Source organism: Pseudomicrostroma glucosiphilum, assembly GCF_003144135.1.
Source record: "Pseudomicrostroma glucosiphilum strain MCA 4718 unplaced genomic scaffold BCV69scaffold_9, whole genome shotgun sequence".
Lineage (NCBI taxonomy): Eukaryota > Fungi > Basidiomycota > Exobasidiomycetes > Microstromatales > Microstromataceae > Microstroma > Microstroma glucosiphilum.
In genome coordinates this window covers 692,510-708,712 of record NW_020289921.1, presented here as the reverse complement: position 1 = coordinate 708,712, position 16,203 = coordinate 692,510, and the positions used below count along the sequence as shown (strand labels likewise).

The 16,203-nt window shown below is 56.4% G+C and overlaps 6 protein-coding genes across 6 annotated transcripts; 1 reads left to right on the top strand and 5 right to left on the bottom strand.

Annotated features, from left to right (window-relative positions):
- Positions 1 to 670: 670 nt before the first annotated feature.
- On the bottom strand, positions 671 to 2,338 carry BCV69DRAFT_221396 (hypothetical protein). The gene is made up of 3 exons (XM_025489822.1): positions 1,460 to 2,338; positions 1,287 to 1,346; positions 671 to 922 (listed from the first exon to the last, which is right to left on the bottom strand). Exons 1-3 carry the CDS (start codon positions 2,202 to 2,204, stop codon positions 888 to 890), a joined length of 840 nt encoding a protein of 279 aa, XP_025347313.1. The 5' UTR covers positions 2,205 to 2,338; the 3' UTR covers positions 671 to 887.
- A 692-nt stretch (positions 2,339 to 3,030) lies between these two features.
- On the bottom strand, positions 3,031 to 3,657 carry BCV69DRAFT_232751 (hypothetical protein; the record flags this gene model as incomplete). The annotated part of the gene is made up of 1 exon (XM_025489847.1): positions 3,031 to 3,657. A coding segment is annotated over one exon (627 nt), but the record flags the coding sequence as incomplete, so codon positions are not given.
- A 789-nt stretch (positions 3,658 to 4,446) lies between these two features.
- On the bottom strand, positions 4,447 to 7,479 carry BCV69DRAFT_242237 (alpha/beta-hydrolase; the record flags this gene model as incomplete). Its single annotated transcript, XM_025490029.1, has 4 exons — positions 4,447 to 5,037; positions 5,335 to 6,231; positions 6,313 to 6,825; positions 7,051 to 7,479. Coding segments are annotated over 4 exons (2,430 nt in total), but the record flags the coding sequence as incomplete, so codon positions are not given.
- A 659-nt stretch (positions 7,480 to 8,138) lies between these two features.
- On the bottom strand, positions 8,139 to 10,566 carry BCV69DRAFT_260978 (hypothetical protein). Its single transcript, XM_025490689.1, has 4 exons — positions 10,100 to 10,566; positions 9,936 to 10,013; positions 9,820 to 9,838; positions 8,139 to 9,741 (listed from the first exon to the last, which is right to left on the bottom strand). The coding sequence occupies exons 1-4, from the start codon at positions 10,104 to 10,106 to the stop codon at positions 8,544 to 8,546; spliced, it is 1,302 nt and encodes a 433-aa protein (XP_025347310.1). The 5' UTR covers positions 10,107 to 10,566; the 3' UTR covers positions 8,139 to 8,543.
- A 944-nt stretch (positions 10,567 to 11,510) lies between these two features.
- On the bottom strand, positions 11,511 to 12,140 carry BCV69DRAFT_299890 (40S ribosomal protein S13; the record flags this gene model as incomplete). The annotated part of the gene is made up of 3 exons (XM_025494381.1): positions 11,511 to 11,756; positions 11,849 to 12,042; positions 12,125 to 12,140. 3 exons carry the CDS (start codon positions 12,138 to 12,140, stop codon positions 11,511 to 11,513), a joined length of 456 nt encoding a protein of 151 aa, XP_025347309.1.
- A 1,354-nt stretch (positions 12,141 to 13,494) lies between these two features.
- BCV69DRAFT_283687 (ribosomal protein S30) lies at positions 13,495 to 14,166 on the top strand. The gene is made up of 4 exons (XM_025492797.1): positions 13,495 to 13,573; positions 13,604 to 13,606; positions 13,672 to 13,810; positions 14,017 to 14,166. Exons 3-4 carry the CDS (start codon positions 13,683 to 13,685, stop codon positions 14,072 to 14,074), a joined length of 186 nt encoding a protein of 61 aa, XP_025347308.1. The 5' UTR covers positions 13,495 to 13,573; positions 13,604 to 13,606; positions 13,672 to 13,682; the 3' UTR covers positions 14,075 to 14,166.
- Positions 14,167 to 16,203: the final 2,037 nt, after the last annotated feature.

The window sequence follows — 16,203 nt, the reverse complement described above, 5'->3', positions numbered from 1 at the left end:
GAGGACTGAAGAGTTAAAGCGACACCGTGATTGTGAGGCAAGGAGGAAGAGCAAGTGGGGAAGAAAGAGGAGAAGGGAGGAGGGAAGGACGGAGAAGGACGGAGGGATGAGAGACAGGAAAGAGAAGAGTGAGTCCTCACTGGAAGAACACCACGCCCACAACGCAAGCCAGCACCATCTCGGACCGCCTCGGAATGCCGATACCGCCTTTGCTCCCGGGTCACTTCGCAATAGTCGGCGCAAGCCGGGTGCAAGGCTGATGGTGATAATGCGGCGAGTCGCTCCACAAAGACCTCGATCACGATGTACAGGATGCCTCAGGATGCTGAATCGATAGTTGCTGAGTAAGTCTGCCATGTGGACGACAAGGTGGGAGAGACAAAGTGAGATAGATAGACAGAAGACAAGCCGAGGGAAGCAAGGACAAGAGATCGGGGACAGGACACAGGACATAAGAGGCGTCGACGTAGACCAGGACAGGCGACGGCAGACTCGAGAGGAGAGACACGAGACACCAGAGAAGAGACACGAGAGAAGAGACACGAGAGAAGAGGCACGACAGGGCTAAAGTTGGATTGGCCTCAGATCTGGAGAGGAAACACGAGGAAGAAGTCTTGCCTCCTATACCTCGTCTTGGGGCGGCGCGGGCCCGGAAGTAGAGCGTTTGTGGGCACCTCCTTCATCCTGCTCTTGTGCACGTCGGTGCCGGCTCACATGGGCTGACCACCCCGGGATCTTGGACGTGTCGACGTCCACGGACGCGATCCGTCTACGTTTGGGCTCTGGGGCCGAGCTCGAAGAAGCGCACTTCGCGTGAGCCGACCCAGTGTTGCTGCTGCTGACGTTCTCTACGTGAGAAACGCCATGCAAGTGAGTGCCCACGGTGGTCAGGTTTTGTGTCTTGTTGATAATAATCGAGCGACTGTCGAGTGTGACGATGGCAAGACAACAAAGACTCGATCGTCAGCAATACATTCACTGGCTGGAGCAACGGGTACGTTGGAGGCGACGAGGTTCCCGAACTTCCTCAATTGTAGACACCGGACTCCCGTTGTTCGGTCATGCCATTGAAATGTCATGCTGTTGTTCGGGCCTTTGCAGTTCGTAGCCTCACGCTGCTCTGCTCCTTGCCGCAACAAGGAGAGGGGACAGGGCCACTTGCGACGTCTACCCCGGCGCTGTCAAGTCTACCGGTGTCTCCTGTGGGGCCTTGACAGTGACCAAGACCGCCAAAGGTGGTACTGGTGGGGAACCACGCCGCTGCTAACATTCAACCGAACACTCACTGAGGGGCCTGTTTCCTGCCTCTGGGCATATGCCTGGCTTTGCTGCCGATGACGGGCTCTCTGATGATGACGACGACGACATTGATTGATGACAATGGGGTTAGGATCATAGGGATCAGATGAGGGAGATCAGCAGGAGTCAGAGGAGAGGCTCTCTTCGAGACAGTACTCACCCTGTGCTGCTCCCTTGCTGAGGAGCATTATCATCATCGTCGTCCTCGTCGACAGCAGTCGACGAGGCAGAGCGCTTCGTCCGTGGCTGCTCCTGTCGTTGTTCTCGTTGCTCTTCCTGTTGTCCTTCCTGTCGTTCCTCTTGTGGCGCATTTCGTCGTTGCTGCCGCTGCTCCGCGGCTGGGCCGCTTGAGGATGGCCGTTGCAAAAAAGCCGGGAACAAAGAAGGCAGGAAAGACGACAGAGAGCCAGAGGGGGGAGGCTCGGGGTCCTGAGGGAAGAGGGCCAGCATCCGTCGCGTCTCCCTGAGTTGCTCTTCGGTCTCTTCAAGTCTTGTGGTAACTTCTCCCAATAGCCACTCCTCGTGGGTCTGCTGCTGCAAGAGATGCTCCTGTTGACCTTCAAGGTACGAGCGAAGACTGGACAAGATTGAAGGATCCATGGCAAGACAAGGCTTGGGGCAGGTGGAATCAAGGTGGTGAAGACAAGAGAGTGTTGGTGGTGACGATTGTGTCGATGGTGTTGGTGGGTGTTGGTGGTGACGAAGGTGTCGATGGAGTCGATGGTGTCGATGGGAGTCGATGGTGTCGATGGTGTCGAAGGTGTCGATGATGGTGGTGACTGAGGGAGAGGCGAAAGTGTCAACGGACGAGGGAGGGGGGGAATCATGAGGGACTCGCCCCTGCCCGCCTCGCCTGCCCCCAACGAGCCTCGCCCGCCAGGCTGACCGCCCGGCCTGCCATCCATTGAAGCAGCTCACCCCGGCCTGCCACCTCCACCGGGTCGTCCATGCCGATGGCCGGGTTTCCTCTGCTCTAGTGCCTGAAGGCCGGCCTGGCCCGAGGATGCGTGGGCGGGCGCGAGGGGCGGGCGCGGGTGGATGCAGGGTGAGTATTGGTTGGGAGGACCATTCAGGCGGAGGTGCACCTCGTGGGGACTCTCTTGCGCGCTACTCTTCGCGTACGAGTGATGGTTCCCTCTAAAGTGATGTCAGAGTAGAAGAGGAGGTGGCGCATCAGATGGGACTCTTTTGAGCGTCGAGCTTTGCTCCTGGTGTGCAGGAGAAGCGCTCAAAGTTCCCAGGCGGGTCCTCTGTGCGGGAGAGCGCGCCTTGTCCTGCCTCAGAGTGGCCCAAGATCGCCTCCGACACCTCTCGATACAAGTTCATCATCCTATTGAGTGACTGATCTGATAGCGAGGAGTGATTTGCTTCGTCCTAGCCTTTCCATGAGAATCAGTCCAGAATCAGGTGTTTCGTCCGCAGTGAAGAGACATCCAAGACAGTCAGACGTATGATATCTGCAGAAGAAGTAATTGCGTTATTCTCTACTATCCAGGGGTCAAATCCAATGAGAGGGTCATAGTAGTGATAGTGTGAGAGATTGCGATTGTGGTAGGGCCCCAGTAAGATAGAGAGCCGATGGTGAGACTACCTCCAAAGCGCAATCTCTCCTAAGCACCTCTCCGCTTCCTCTCTCGCAGCCTCCTCCATCCCTTTGAGCAGCTCCATCCCCTCCTCTTTGACCTTCGGTCCCCACAAGCCAACTCCTCTCAGTGGTCCACTCTCCCCAAGCAGGTACGCCTGCCACTCATCGAGGTACACGCGCTCATCGTACCCCCTGAGCGAGAGGTCGTGCTCGATTACGCGGCGTGCTTTAGCTGAGAGTTGGCTCCAGTTGGAGGAGACGAATTGCCGGTAAGTGGGTGAGAGATGGTAGAGGGCGTGGAGACGCTCGTGAGGGAGGGAGGTTGAGGAGATGGATGAGAGGGAGGAGATGAGGTAGGTAGGAGGAGCTGAGGGTTGAGCTGGCTTGGTGTCGGGTTGTGATGCTTCACTCGTGAGGAGATCGACTGCGCCGAGGCTTGCTAGGTATTCGAGAAGATATCGCTCTTCCGCATTGCAGAAAGGCTCGTACCACGGGCCAGTAGCATCGGACGCCTGCTCTCTACCCTCTCCCACTTCAGCCCTACGCATCTCCCCAATCCACCTCCTCACAATCTCCACTGGGAAATTAAACGCCTCATACCCTCTACAAATCTGCCTTCCCTCTGCCCTAATCGTAGCCCAAGAGAGGTACTTCCCTCCACCCTTTTCGGCCGGAGCCTCGTAGAACGTCTCGATACGAGCGAGGGCGGCGTGTTGGGTTTGAGCAGAGGAGAAGAGGAGCGTAAGGAGGGGCCCTTCTTGCGTGGAGGTGAAAGGGGGAGAGGTTGAGGTGTACGAAGGAAAGGCTGCGAGGCCTGAGGAGGAAGAGGAGGAAGGGGCAGTACTGCTAGCGCTGAAGCTGACGTTGTGCTGCTGCTGCTGCTGCTGCTCCTTGAGACGCGCCTTGAGAGGATTGACGCCCTTCTTTGGCTGCTTGCCCTTCTTGATTGCGCTTGCTGCCTTGCCTTGCTCGAGGGACAGAGTGCCCAGGGAAGCCGTTGTTGAGCTCAGGGAGCCATCGGGTGAGGAGGACGAGGGGTCATGGGCAGTCATCCCTTGGCCGAAAGCTCTGAAGGTCCGCTACCTGTATCTGGATTCAACGCTGCACCTCGAACGCTTGTGATGTGCAGACAGTGCATCCTCCGAGTCTTAGATTGCTAAGAAGGACATGGTAATGATAGACAATTGTGCAAGGAAGCAAAGGTGACACTGAACCCAAGTAGGGAATAAGACTTCTCCTTTCCGCTTCGCTCCGCTGCAGCATCTCCCCGCACACGCTCCTTCCGTTCCGACGCTACAGTACCTTCCCCCACCCCAAAGCGACTCCTACGGTGCCTCTCCCCTATCCTCTGCCGTCGGTGTGCTCTGATCCTCAAAATACGCCTTTTCCCTCGTCCTCTTTCCAAACATTCCCATACTCTTGACCCAAATGTCCAATCCATGAGACTTTTTCCCCTTGTCCTTGGTAGCTTCTGCCGCGCTCTGTCGAGGCACACCAAAGAGGTCGTCATGTAACTTGGAGCGTCGACCGAGGACTTTGCGTGCTTCTTTAGAGGAGAGACGGAGTGAGGTACGAAGAAGAGTCAGAGAGTCATCGCAGTCCCTTCTTCCCGCAAGGGCAGAGGGAGGTGGTGTTTCTCCTGCGAGACAGACGTCTAGTGGGCCGTACCGAGGTGGTTCTTCCACCCACTCTTCTGCAGCTACCTCGCTCCTACTCCGATGGCCTCTGCGTCGATCTCCACCTCGTCTGCTACCACTAGTCCGGGTACGAGCCTGACCACGACTGGTACCTCTAGGTCGTACCTGCCCCGTCTTTCCCCTATGAAGCAGACCCTTCTCAGCAGCCCTGCGCAGCATCTCCTCTGCGGCCTTCTCATTAGCCTTTCTCTTCTTCTCCACATGCTTCGCAGTCTTCTTGAAACGATTGTCCCACTTCTCCTGTCCTTCCAGGTAACGTCGTACAGGCCCTTCACGGATCGACCCGATCAGATTGGGATGATCGACAAAGAGGCGGATGGACTGCAGTTCTTCCTCGGGCTCAAGGGCTCGTACAGCTCCTCTCACATCGACTCGCTCGCGGATCATGTGCTCTTCGTAGGCTGGACGGATAAGGGGGACCTGTCCACTGTAGTCGTTTTGCACGCCGAGAGTCACCTTGCGCCGCTTCTCGAGTAGGACACTCTCCCTCTTGTCGACCTTCGAGGCATCGGGACGTTGGTCCAAGGAGCTGGAAGAGCTAGCGCTTGCATCCGGTGCTGGAGTGGTCCCGCGTGAGGACAGTCCACTGGATGAGGAAGGCCCAGTGGGCGCTGCAGATGAGGGACCCGAAGGGGTTTCATTCCTTGGTGCTGATCCACTGCTGACTGCACTGGTAGTGAGGGGCCCAGAGGGTAGAGGCGCGTTTGAGTTCTCAGACTGTTGGCTATTCGAAGTCTCGGCAGTCAGAGCAACGGGCGAATCGGTAGTTCTGTCGGTCCTCAGTCCCATCGTGGTCGTATCAAGAGGGGATGGTCTACTTGCCGAGATAGTCCGGCTGACCTCCTTGCCATTGGCAGATCGCTCCTCTTTTGGTGGCAGAGGACTGAAGACACTTGAAGACGGGCTGGGTTCTTGAGCAAGAATGGGAAAAGGACTGCCCTTCGAGCTGGACCAGCTACCCGCCTCAATCGTCTCAGCTCGCGTCACATACTTGCAGAAACTGGCAATAGCCCGATAGGCGAACCTCGCCGCGGTAGTGAAGGAGAAGAGGGTTAGGACGTGACACTGGTAGTCAAAGACTTGCAGATGCACCTGAGTTGGCTGAGAGTTGAAGCGCTCAGCCGTTTCTCTTGATCTCCCATTCTTGGCTAGAAGATGCTCAGGTAGTGGATACTTCTCGGGTCGAGCGGCACGATGGGCCAGCATGATGACTTCGTCTCTCAGGACCTCACCATCTCCAGCCAAGATGTACAAGGGCGGCAGACCGCCTAGAGAGCCTTGCAAGATTGGCGAGCAGAGGGGATGATAGAGCTGATTATTGGTGGCATACAACTGGATCTGCTGCTTCAGCTCGATTGGGTCCTTGTGACCCGTAAGCTCGACGCGGATAGGCTCAGACTGCAAAGGATGGGGAGCTGGCGGCACCCCCGAGAAGCGGGAGTTGGCCTGCCCCTTGGCTGATGTCTCACCGCTGTTCTGCTCTGCCCCACCATTCGCGGTCGACTCTGTACTCGACTTTTCTGAACTGTTCCGAGTGGGCTGCGATGGTCCCGAGGGCTCATGTGTTGCCCCACCTTCTGGTCCTGGTGATCCTCCAGGTGCGTCAGTAGAAGCCTTGGGCGTCTGGTTGCCAGGTGAGACATTGTTGCTCTTGGGCACATGCCTCGAAGGCTCATCGTGATTTTCCCCCTGTTTGACCTCATCTCCAGGCACGGCAGTATTTGCAGGTACGGGCCAGAGGGTAGAAGGCTTGTGTATGAAGCCATACGGCGGGATGATATCTGAGTCGGTGTTCTGCATGATTGAAGGGAAGGAGTGCGTCATGTCGCACCAAGGCGAGATGAGGACGGCACCTGCAGGCATAGGCATTCCAAGATCCCTCAGCACTCCAAGCACAGCAAGACACATTCCACCACCGGCTGAGTCTCCAGCCAATACGATATTCTTTGGATCGATGGCCTTGTGGCCCGCGCCCGGCGGCGGATCAGTGAGGTAGAACCAAGCGGCGAGACAATCTTGCAGTGGACATGGCCAAGGAAAGCCTGGTGCTTTGCGGTAGTTGGGACAGAAGGCTCTTCCTCCCATCTTGCGGGCTAAGCGGGTGATTTGATAGCGGTGCGTATTGCAAGAGCCAAAGTAGTAGCCACCACCGTGAAGATAGAGCATGACTCTACGCAGGCGGTCAAGCTCTTCCACTGGGACTTCCCCCTCGTCCTGACCATTCTCTTGGGAGGCAGCAGCAGGCTCTTCAGCCGCTTCATCCTCGTCGTCTTCGTCTTCCTCTTCCTCTTCCTCCTCCACCGCCTCTTCATCCACTTCTCTCTCCTTGCCAGAAGAAGATTCCGGCTCCTGCTGTGCAGCAACTTTAGCCTTTTCCACCTCTTGCTTCGATCGTCTCTCATGTCTCTTGTTATACTTGGCATACTTGGCCGCTCTAGCCTTTGCTTCCTTTTCAGGCATCTCATCTACCACCTTTGCATGTTTCCAATCCTTGGTCATCGCGACCCATTCTGCCTCTACTCCATTCAGCCCACGAACCTGCCACCATCGCTCCCCTCCCACGACATTCTTGAGGTCTTCTTCGCCAAAGTACTCTATGAGAGCCCTAGCCGCCTGATCGCACGAGTGGAGGGGTATGAGTGTAGGCACAAGAGTGGTAAAAGGTTGAGAGGGGATCCGTGTGTTGGTGAAAGCTTGCAGTGCTTCGACTGTATCTGCTGTTCCTAGTGAGATGAATCGCTTGACAATGTGGAAAGCTTCATCGAAGAGGAGTTCGTCGGTAGCTTCGAGACGACGATCCTCTTTGCTCTTCTTGGCTTGCCGGAAGTAGTGCTTGAAGAAGGTAGAGATGACCGTAGGGGAGATGTGACGGGCTGCGCCGACCGTGGAGATCGTCATTGTGGAAATGAGCTATCGAGTGAGATGCTGACGGTGCTGCGAATGAGGGAGAAGCCGATGGAGGACGTGGAGGTGCTGTTTGTACAAGGTAAGGAAAGGGTCTGAGACACGGTGCAGTATGGCTAGCTGAGCATTTGTAATGAAGCGAATGATGAGGATGAATCGCGTGCAGTGAGATGGACTAAATGCAAGATGAATAGATGACCAGAAGAGTGAGTGGGTGAATGTGGGTAAAGGAGTGAAGGACAAGTCTTGTCTATGGTTCTCCCAAGGCGTGCTGTGCTCCACCAGGGCCCTTGAGTATATGCATGTGTGTCTGTATATGCGGCAAGGTCTCCAGGGCCGAGTGGAGAAGCAGGCAGCAGCCAAGGCGCGGCGCGGCGGCGGCGGCGGCGGCGGATGCACCACGCCCGGCCCTCTGGGTCCGATCACTCACTGCAACAGAGCGAGGGAGCGAGCGGAGTCGCATCCCCAGGCACGGCGGGGCTTCAACTGGCGGGACGGGCCAAGGCGAATTCCAACTCAAAGCCCGTGAATGGAGGGGGGCGAAAGTATGAACGAGCGAACAGGCAGGCAGACAACCAGTCAGTCAGTCAGTCCATAGACAAGATGGAGGCAGCGCTTCGACAGAGAACGACAAGCCAGACTGGTCTAGAAGTGTGGGGTAATCGATCAATTGTCCATTGTAGTTATTTCGACCTATTCGGCCAGAGGATGAGAGGATGCAAAGATGGAAGGGAGTGGAAGGCACAGAGAGAGAGTGTGTGTGTGTGTGTGTTGAGGGAGGAGAAGTGCGCCATAGGCGAAAGAGGGAGAATCTCTTTGGAAAGCGAAGGAGGGTAGCGAGCGAGGCATTGATATGTACATCGAAACGGGATACCGAGACTGAGAAGGCAGATGTCGTGAACCACACGAAATGACAGGCAGTGCTAAGATGAGCTGAGTGAGGGGACTGAGATGGCCCGGCGCGGCAGTGAGGTCCGGAAGACTGAGGGAGGGGTGCAGAGCAGATACTAGGGATGGCCCGATTGTGCAGATGACGTCGCGTGCGTGTCGAGACATCCTCAGAAGCGCCGACCTCCTGCGGCTGCCTGGGCAGGCGAATTCGCACCGGAACCCGATCCGAACCCGCCCCCGCCGAAGCCGTCACCTCCGTAGCCAGATGCAGGCGAGTTGAGAACGATGCCTCCTCCTCCAGGCGAGCGTCCATTGAGAGCACCCATCGGCCTAGCTCCTCCGACCGCGGGGCCACGTTGCGAAGGTGGTGGTGCTCTGCCTTGCATCTGAGGTGATGGAGCCTGGCGGTAAGGTTCCTGATATTGACCCTGAGGAGGAGCACCCCTAGATGGCATCTGCAGCGGCGGCGGACGAGACTGGGACTGCTGAGGAGCGTACTGCTGCTGTGGCATGGGCTGTGCAGCTTGACCGTAAGGGTTGGGGCGTGGGAACGCCTGTTGCTGCTGTCGCTGAGGCTGCTGTTGCGGAGGTGGGGGACCCCTAGCTGGCGCTGGCATAGGCACAGGGAATTGTTGACGAGGAGCAGCGGCGGCATTGCCGCCTACGCGCGGGGAGACGGATGGTCTCGAGGAGGGTACTGCTGTACGACTGGCGGAAGCCCCGCTAGATCCAGACGTCGAAGAAGCGGCTGGCGCTCTCTTTCCAGGCGGAGGCATCTGCTCAGCTGCTGCCTTGATGATCTCCTCGTCCAACACGTTCAAGGCAGCACACAAGACGATCCACTCGACCATGTCCTCGTTGCCCTCTCCCAGCGTCTGCCAGACTGCCTTCTCTTCTGCTGACTTGCCGCTGATCGTCACCCTTGTGCCTCCTCCGCCTCCGGAGCCCTGAGCAGCATTCTTCTGAATCTTGCCAAACTCGATGCGCTTCGGCGGAATGAGGTGACCAGCGTAAGTGAAGTAGAACATGGTCCAGTAAGGAGCCATTGGGTTGGGCTTGGAGATCTGGAACAGGGGTTGCTCGTGGCCTGGTGCATCCGGGTTTGGCAACGTCAACTTGTAGACTGGCGCATTGATTCCGGTGTTTGTGATCGACCACCTGAGATTACGAGAAGCCTCGCATCGTACCGAACGATCTTGGGAATCACCGCCTGTGCTGTGGCCTGGATCTGACCTGATATCACCGGGGCCGCCTGGACCTCTTGTCCCCGGTGGTGGTACCATCTTTGCAACGCATAGATCACCTTGGGGAGAAGGTGTGAGCAGGTATGTCTCCTTGTTCTGGTTGGTGTGGATGTAAGAGTATCTAGACGTAGCAGAGAGACAATTGTGGAACGTGAGTACTTGTGGATGGGCGCCTGTCACTGTCATTTGTGTAACTCACAGTGTGTGATGCGGCTGACCTATGGTTCGCAATGGCAGTCAAAGGAGACGGAGAGGATTGACCGGAAAGAGTCAGCAATGACCCTTGTCTCTAGACATAGAGTCTCAAGAACTCACCGTGAGGGGTCACGATCAGTGTAGGCAAGTGATTGGGGATAGGAGCATGATTCGGCGATGTGAAGACCGAGTAGCTCGCTGCAGGAGGACGAAGGGGAGATGGGCATATCAGTAAGCTTCCAAGCGCCTGCCATTCTACTGCTTGAGGTCGCCTGTCTACTGACCAGACATGTTGGGTAGGGGACCTTTTGATTGAAGCCTGGACCTGGGATCGAGCGGGCGATGGTTGCGATGACTGCACTCCTAAGTGCGTGTCTGTATGCAGGGTATTCGTCCGCTGCTACAGAACAATAGAGGGGGTATGCGACGCTACTGCAGCCTTTGCAAGGTCTGAAGCCTGACTTTGTATGAGGATGCGGGGTGATAGGGGGTCCTGTTGTCGGACCGAGGAAAAAGGGTCACGAGGTGGATCCCTACTTCCGAACGTCAAGGGCGGATGAGAGGTATTGACGTGCCTCTTGGGTGTGCAAGGCTTCTGATTCGGAGTGACCAGAGTGCAGCGTCTGAGTTGCGCTAGTGTGACAGTCGAACGTATGCAAATGAAGAGGAGGTTGTGATAGAGGAGGGAGAGAGGCGGGTTTCGTCAGGGCGGGTATGATTGGCGTTGGGTAGGGTGAGGGGGATATTTCTGGGCGAAGAAGGGAGTGTGGCTGAGACAGATGTGGATGACAGGCAACAAAACAGGGCGCGGGCGCGAGGCGCACAGGGGCCGAGGGGCACGCGAGACACACACGCACACACACACACACACACACAAGCAGCAGCCCAGGTGCAGCGCCTAGTCTGCCGCCGGGACTTGCTTGCTTGCCCTGTCAAGCCCAGCAGCCTCTGGCAAGACAACCTTGACAGTTCCGCTCCTGGCCGCACACAGCCCTCCATTGGCTTGCTTGTACGCCCACTGCCTGCGTGCGACCTTTGAGTAGATCATCTCTGTGTGTGCAATCTCTAATGTCCATACTCGGCCGAGTCTCGACGTGGGAACGGTGAAGAAGCCTCTGCGAGCCCGGCAAAGCCACACCTCGGCTTAGGCAGCGCGATCGGCAGCATCTGCAGCCAGAGGAATGGTAAAGTAGAAGACGCGGACAGCCACACTACCTCGGCTGCTCCTTGCTGGTAGGAGCGCTTTGTCATCCAGGAAAGAACAAGAGCAACGGTCCTTCGGATTGACCACGCTTGTCTGCTTTCTCCCGCCTGAATTCATCGGCAAAGCTTGAGCCACACAGTGGGCCCAGAAGCATCAGTGGTGGGCAGAGAGGGCTGCGTCAGAGGGGAGCAGATCTCATCAGTCCAGACGTTGAGTACTTTCGATTCATGGCGAGCAGTCAACGCAAAGATGTGCTGGTGAAGTCATCATTTCGTGCTAGAAGAGGATGATATGGAGAGATTGTGTACATGGTGATGATGGGGATCGCAAAGTGACGGTGCAGAGCTACCGTACAGTCAACAGTAGTCAGGAGGCAAATCTGATGGCCTCTCGGTCTCCCAGACTTGGCCCCCTCTAAACGTGCTGCCATTCTTTCCTTCCTCCCACTGTCATCGACCGCAATGCCGAAAACGCGATACAGGCGCTGGTGCTTAGGCCACGAGGGTGGAAGCGGTAGCAGCCTCGTACTTGAAGTTGGGGGCAATGGAACCGATTCGCCTGTAGTAACGAGAGAGCCTGTGCACACGTGACTCGACGAGAATCAGACGGAACTTGGAGTCCATGTCCTTTCTGTTGCGCTCGAGGTGCTTGCGGATGCTGACGGCCTTCTTGATCAGGTGGTACAGGTCCTCGGGGATGGAGGGGGCAAGACCTTCCGACTTGAGGATTCGGAGGATCTGAAGATAGAGAGGGCAGAAGGAGATTGAAGATGGTGAGATCAATGACGCTCATACTGGACAAGTCTCGTTTCATGTAGTCAAAGACTCACCTTGTTACCAGTCACAAATCGGACCTGGGCAATACCCTGCGAGTCACGGAGCTGAACACCGATCTGCGAGGGGGTGAGACCCTTTCGGGCGAGCTTGAAGATCTGGTTGGAGACCTCCTCAGGGGTAGTCTTGAGCCACGAGGGGGGAGTTCGTCGGTATGGCAGGGCAGACGAGGAGATACCCTTTCCCTTGGCTATGATGGAAGAAGAGGGGGGACGAAGAGGGATCAGTACATGTGGTGAATGTCAGGGAAGATCTTCGTCGCAGCAACTCACAGTGCATGCGACCCATGTTGGCTATGAGCGGTTTCGGGGAGTATGAGAGAGATGTCTCTGGTCAGCATATCTGCCTTTTGGCGGCAATGAGCGCAGTCCCTCTTTGCACAGCGAACGTCTCCCTTGGTCCTGTGACCTTCTTGCGCCCCCTCTGTCCCATCTGTATCCACCTGGCATTCCCCAATCGTCCTACACGGGACTCTCAAGCTTCATGTGCAGCTTACGCCCTCATGAGTTGGCAGCCCCGTTGCTGCATCCCTTCCAAGCCCACACCTGCCGTCCCGTCCACATATTCCTGCATTGACTGCCACTGCGACAGGCCCTTGGTCCCTCTCATGCCGTTTCGGCATAGACTCTGCCAGCATATCCTGCCAGCAAATACGCTGAATGCTCTCCAAGCAGTCTCTTTCACTGCTCTTGATCCATCCAGCCTTCGTCTTCCTACTCTCGCGAAGAGTGGAACCAAGGTCCACACTTCTTCCGTATCAGCCGTCTGCAGATGCTCACCTGCGAAAGAGATGGGTGATGAGGATGATCTGTCAGCAAACGCTTACGAAGAAGAGACTGATTCTAGGGCACTCACGACTCACCTAATTACTTTCTTGAGGGGTGCGAGGGGGTGATGAGGACGGATACGATGATGGTTGGTAGAATCGGACGAAGTGGAAATTCGAGGTTTGATGGACGAGGCGTGGTGCCCTGCCCTTGGCTGCCTGCCTCTGCGCCCGCGCCCCTGGCTGGCCTTGGCCCTGCCTGCCTGCCTGTCTGCCGCCCACGCCCTCGCCCGCACGCACACACGCCTCAGCGCCCGTCTTCCACCGCAGAGCGCAGCCACCGCGCGCAACGTTGAGGCTCCGCCTCCCGCGAGCGAGGAGAAATCGCCAGTGGTCCCGCTCTGGGCTGGGCGGGGGCGTGCTGAGATGAGGCCAGCCTGCCAACCTCCCTCCTCTTCCACGACCATCTCCATCATCCTCATCCTCAAACCCACCCTCACCAAGGTGATTATCTTCGTCCAGACGACTATTGCACGCACACTCGATGGACCGCTTTTTCGTCTCTGTCTGCAACCCGAGGCATTCGATGATACTTCATGCAACACGGGAGCAGAGGAAGCGACCAGTGCCCTACCGTGACTCGGCAGGGCAGCATCGCTCTTCGCTGCTATGGGCATACTCGTGACGCTAGCGTTGCTGAGGTTGCGAGATGGTAGTCGTCGCCGAGGATGTAGATGGAGTCGGTTGCTCAGACGGCAAGCACACGAATTAGAGAAGCTTGCCAGAGTTTGATAAGCCGAGGGCGCGCTGAGGGTATCTGCTGTGGCGTAGACAAGCATCACTCGCACATCTGCACTACGAAGAGGCTTCTCACATCGTTGCTCAAGGTCACTCTGATCGTAGTGGCGGTCGGGGTGCCTGTCCTGGCCTGTGTAGCCGTGGGATTGGCCCACTCCCGCCGGTGGGGCTGGACGTTGGAACGATGCAATGTTCCGGAAGCCACGTCTCCTTGAACCATTCACTCACACTAGATTTCTCTCTGCTATCTACTCCAGTAATTCAACATGGGAAAAGTCCACGGATCCCTCGCTCGTGCCGGTAAGGTCAAGTCGCAGACACCAAAGGTCGAGAAGCAAGAGAAGAAGAAGACCCCCAAGGGAAGGGCTAAGAAGAGGATCCTTTACAACCGCCGGTGAGTATTGAGGCACGTGAAGAATGAGATGCGAGGGCTGGACAGGACGCATCGAGTTGGGCAGCAAAGGAAAGCCGATGGGGAGCCAGAGGATGAGATGGAGAGACGGGGCGTATTGCTGGACGTCCTTTGGGTAGCTCGTCCACCGTTAGTCCCATCAGGCAGACGGTCATCTGACACACTCACATCCGTCTCACCTCCATTAGATTCGTCAACGTCCAGCTCGGCCCCGGTGGAAAGCGCAAGATGAACTCGAACGCCTAAAGAGCGTCGTCCTTTATCGGTCGCTTTGTCAGGTGCATTCTGTGCTCTCGAGTCCAGCCGTAGACGTCTGCCCTCGATCCACATTGTATTTTCCTACCCTCGAGTCTCGTCTCTCATTCTACATTTCACCAACATCAATCAAGCGACCCCTTGCGCATTTAGTCATGTCAGCGTCACTTTGTGACACTCGTGATTGCCAGTGGCGACGTGCTACATGTGACGACACGAATCAGAAGGCGACAGTGCTTCCGCTTGACACCTACAGGGTTCTCGCCTGCCTGAGTGTGGGATGGGTATCGCAATGTGCCAATGGGCGTATGTGTGAAACCGCCGTAGAGGCCAGAAGCAACTCAGCTCAGGTCAACCCTTGCCGTATCGACTCGGCTATCTCGCGTAAAGTTGTCCTGCAGCGTTGCGAGATCTGTCCCGAGGGACCAAGCGCGCCCTGCATTGCTATGGCTATCTCTGTGTGTATGTGTATGTATCTGAGAGTGTTTCTTGTCTTTGACAAAGGGATAAGCGTGGTCAGTATCGTACAGTGAGCAGGGACAAGAAGCTGTGTTGCCAAGTGAGGCAGGACCTGGCTGGTACAGTACAGTACGCAGGAACAAGACGCGCTTTGCAGATAGGAGCCAGGCACCGACCCCTTCTCGGTCTGGTATGATAGGTCAACAAAGCATAGCTGGTAATGACTCAGACGTGGGAGTGAATTGCGTCCATCGACTGCTATGCCACTTGTATGAGTCATTCCTCAGGCGTTGCCATCGAAGAGAAGCCAGTCCGGCGAGTCAGTGGAGGGTGCTCTGAGGTTCACGCTGATCAGCCATGTCCATGGGCGTCAAACCCAGATGCTCATCGGCGATCGTTCTTCCTAATTGTGAGGAACAAATGCTTGAAGGCACATCTACGCACATTGGGACACGTGGACACTTTAGGTGTAATACGGACACTCGGCCAGTGCAACGCTGGAGTGATCTACGTGAGCAAATTCTGCGCCCAATCGCACCCCTCGATGTATCTGGTATTGCGATAGCCGCGAAGTCTGAGGCACCTAGATGACGACACGCGAGACATCACCCGGGAATTCGGACAAAGAAAAAAGGGTAGAGCTACTGCAATCGAAACCGGGCGTGGGAGTCTTGAGTGAGCAGATGCAGCTAGACTTGGGTAAGGCAGAAGCTCCCCTTGCTGCGCGTTCATTTCGGTTCCGGGCCGATAGTACTTGGACAAATGCCAAGTCGATCGGCATACTGGTATCGCTGTGGGGCTCGGGAACACAAGCTATCGGAGCTGTGATAGGAGCTGAATCAGACGAGGTCCAGAAAGGCAAAAGATGACTACGAGATTGCGTGCTCTGTCATGTCTATCATCATCGTTACTCTCCGCACAGCAGGTCTCTGAGCGACTTCCCTCTCTCTCTTGCTATGGACAGAGTTTCTTACACCACCAGGTTGTCAAAGCGGGGCTGCCAATGCTTGCTCGGAGTATCGATAATCGCCAGCTTATGACGAAGATGTTCCTTACCCCGATGAAGCATACGCACCGCGACACGTCACTCTAAGGGGCGCGTAGTGAGCTGAGAACAAACCCTGTCCGGTCAACCGTGGGAAGGACTCAAGCGTGTGAAGGGTTTTGACCAGTCACTGGGTCGTTGCAGCAGCGGGAGTGACCTGCCTGGTAAGGCATAGTGCGAGTACCACTGACCGGTGCTGCAAGCTGAGCTGCATGCGGATGAGATGTCAGGCTCGGCAATCCGCGCGTGTAAGAATATCCCCGAGTGGCTTCCGTCCTGTCGGCGCAAGGACACTGCTGCAGTGCCTGGCCCTGCAAAGGCCCGCGCCACGGCATGTGTCTTTGATTGCTCGGCAGGCGCTCCATCGAAGATCTACTCGCTGCCAGGGCCATGCAGCTGTCTGGTGCCTGCGCTGATGCAATTTGCTCATCCTTCAACCGTAAAGACCCAAATTAATTGCACGGAGCTTCGGACAGAGAGAACAAAGGCCGATTGGTTCATCCGCATTGGCCAACCTAATGCACACACTAGTCACCTTCGTCTTGGCTCTGGACCAGTCTGACTGCAAGGAACACAAGACGCCGTCATGTTGACCGAGGTCACCTCAAGTCTCAGC

Coding starts and splice junctions, on each gene's coding strand:
- BCV69DRAFT_221396 (XM_025489822.1), bottom strand. CDS start 2,204: ATGGATGGCAGGCCGGGCGGTCAGCCTGGCGGGCGAGGCTCGTTGGGG. Junction 1,347..1,459: donor CAGCAAGGGAGCAGCACAGG/GTGAGTACTGTC, acceptor CGTCATCATCAG/AGAGCCCGTCATCGGCAGCA. Junction 923..1,286: donor GGCAGGAAACAGGCCCCTCA/GTGAGTGTTCGG, acceptor CACACTCGACAG/TCGCTCGATTATTATCAACA.
- BCV69DRAFT_283687 (XM_025492797.1), top strand. CDS start 13,683: ATGGGAAAAGTCCACGGATCCCTCGCTCGTGCCGGTAAGGTCAAGTCG. Junction 13,811..14,016: donor AGGATCCTTTACAACCGCCG/GTGAGTATTGAG, acceptor CACCTCCATTAG/ATTCGTCAACGTCCAGCTCG.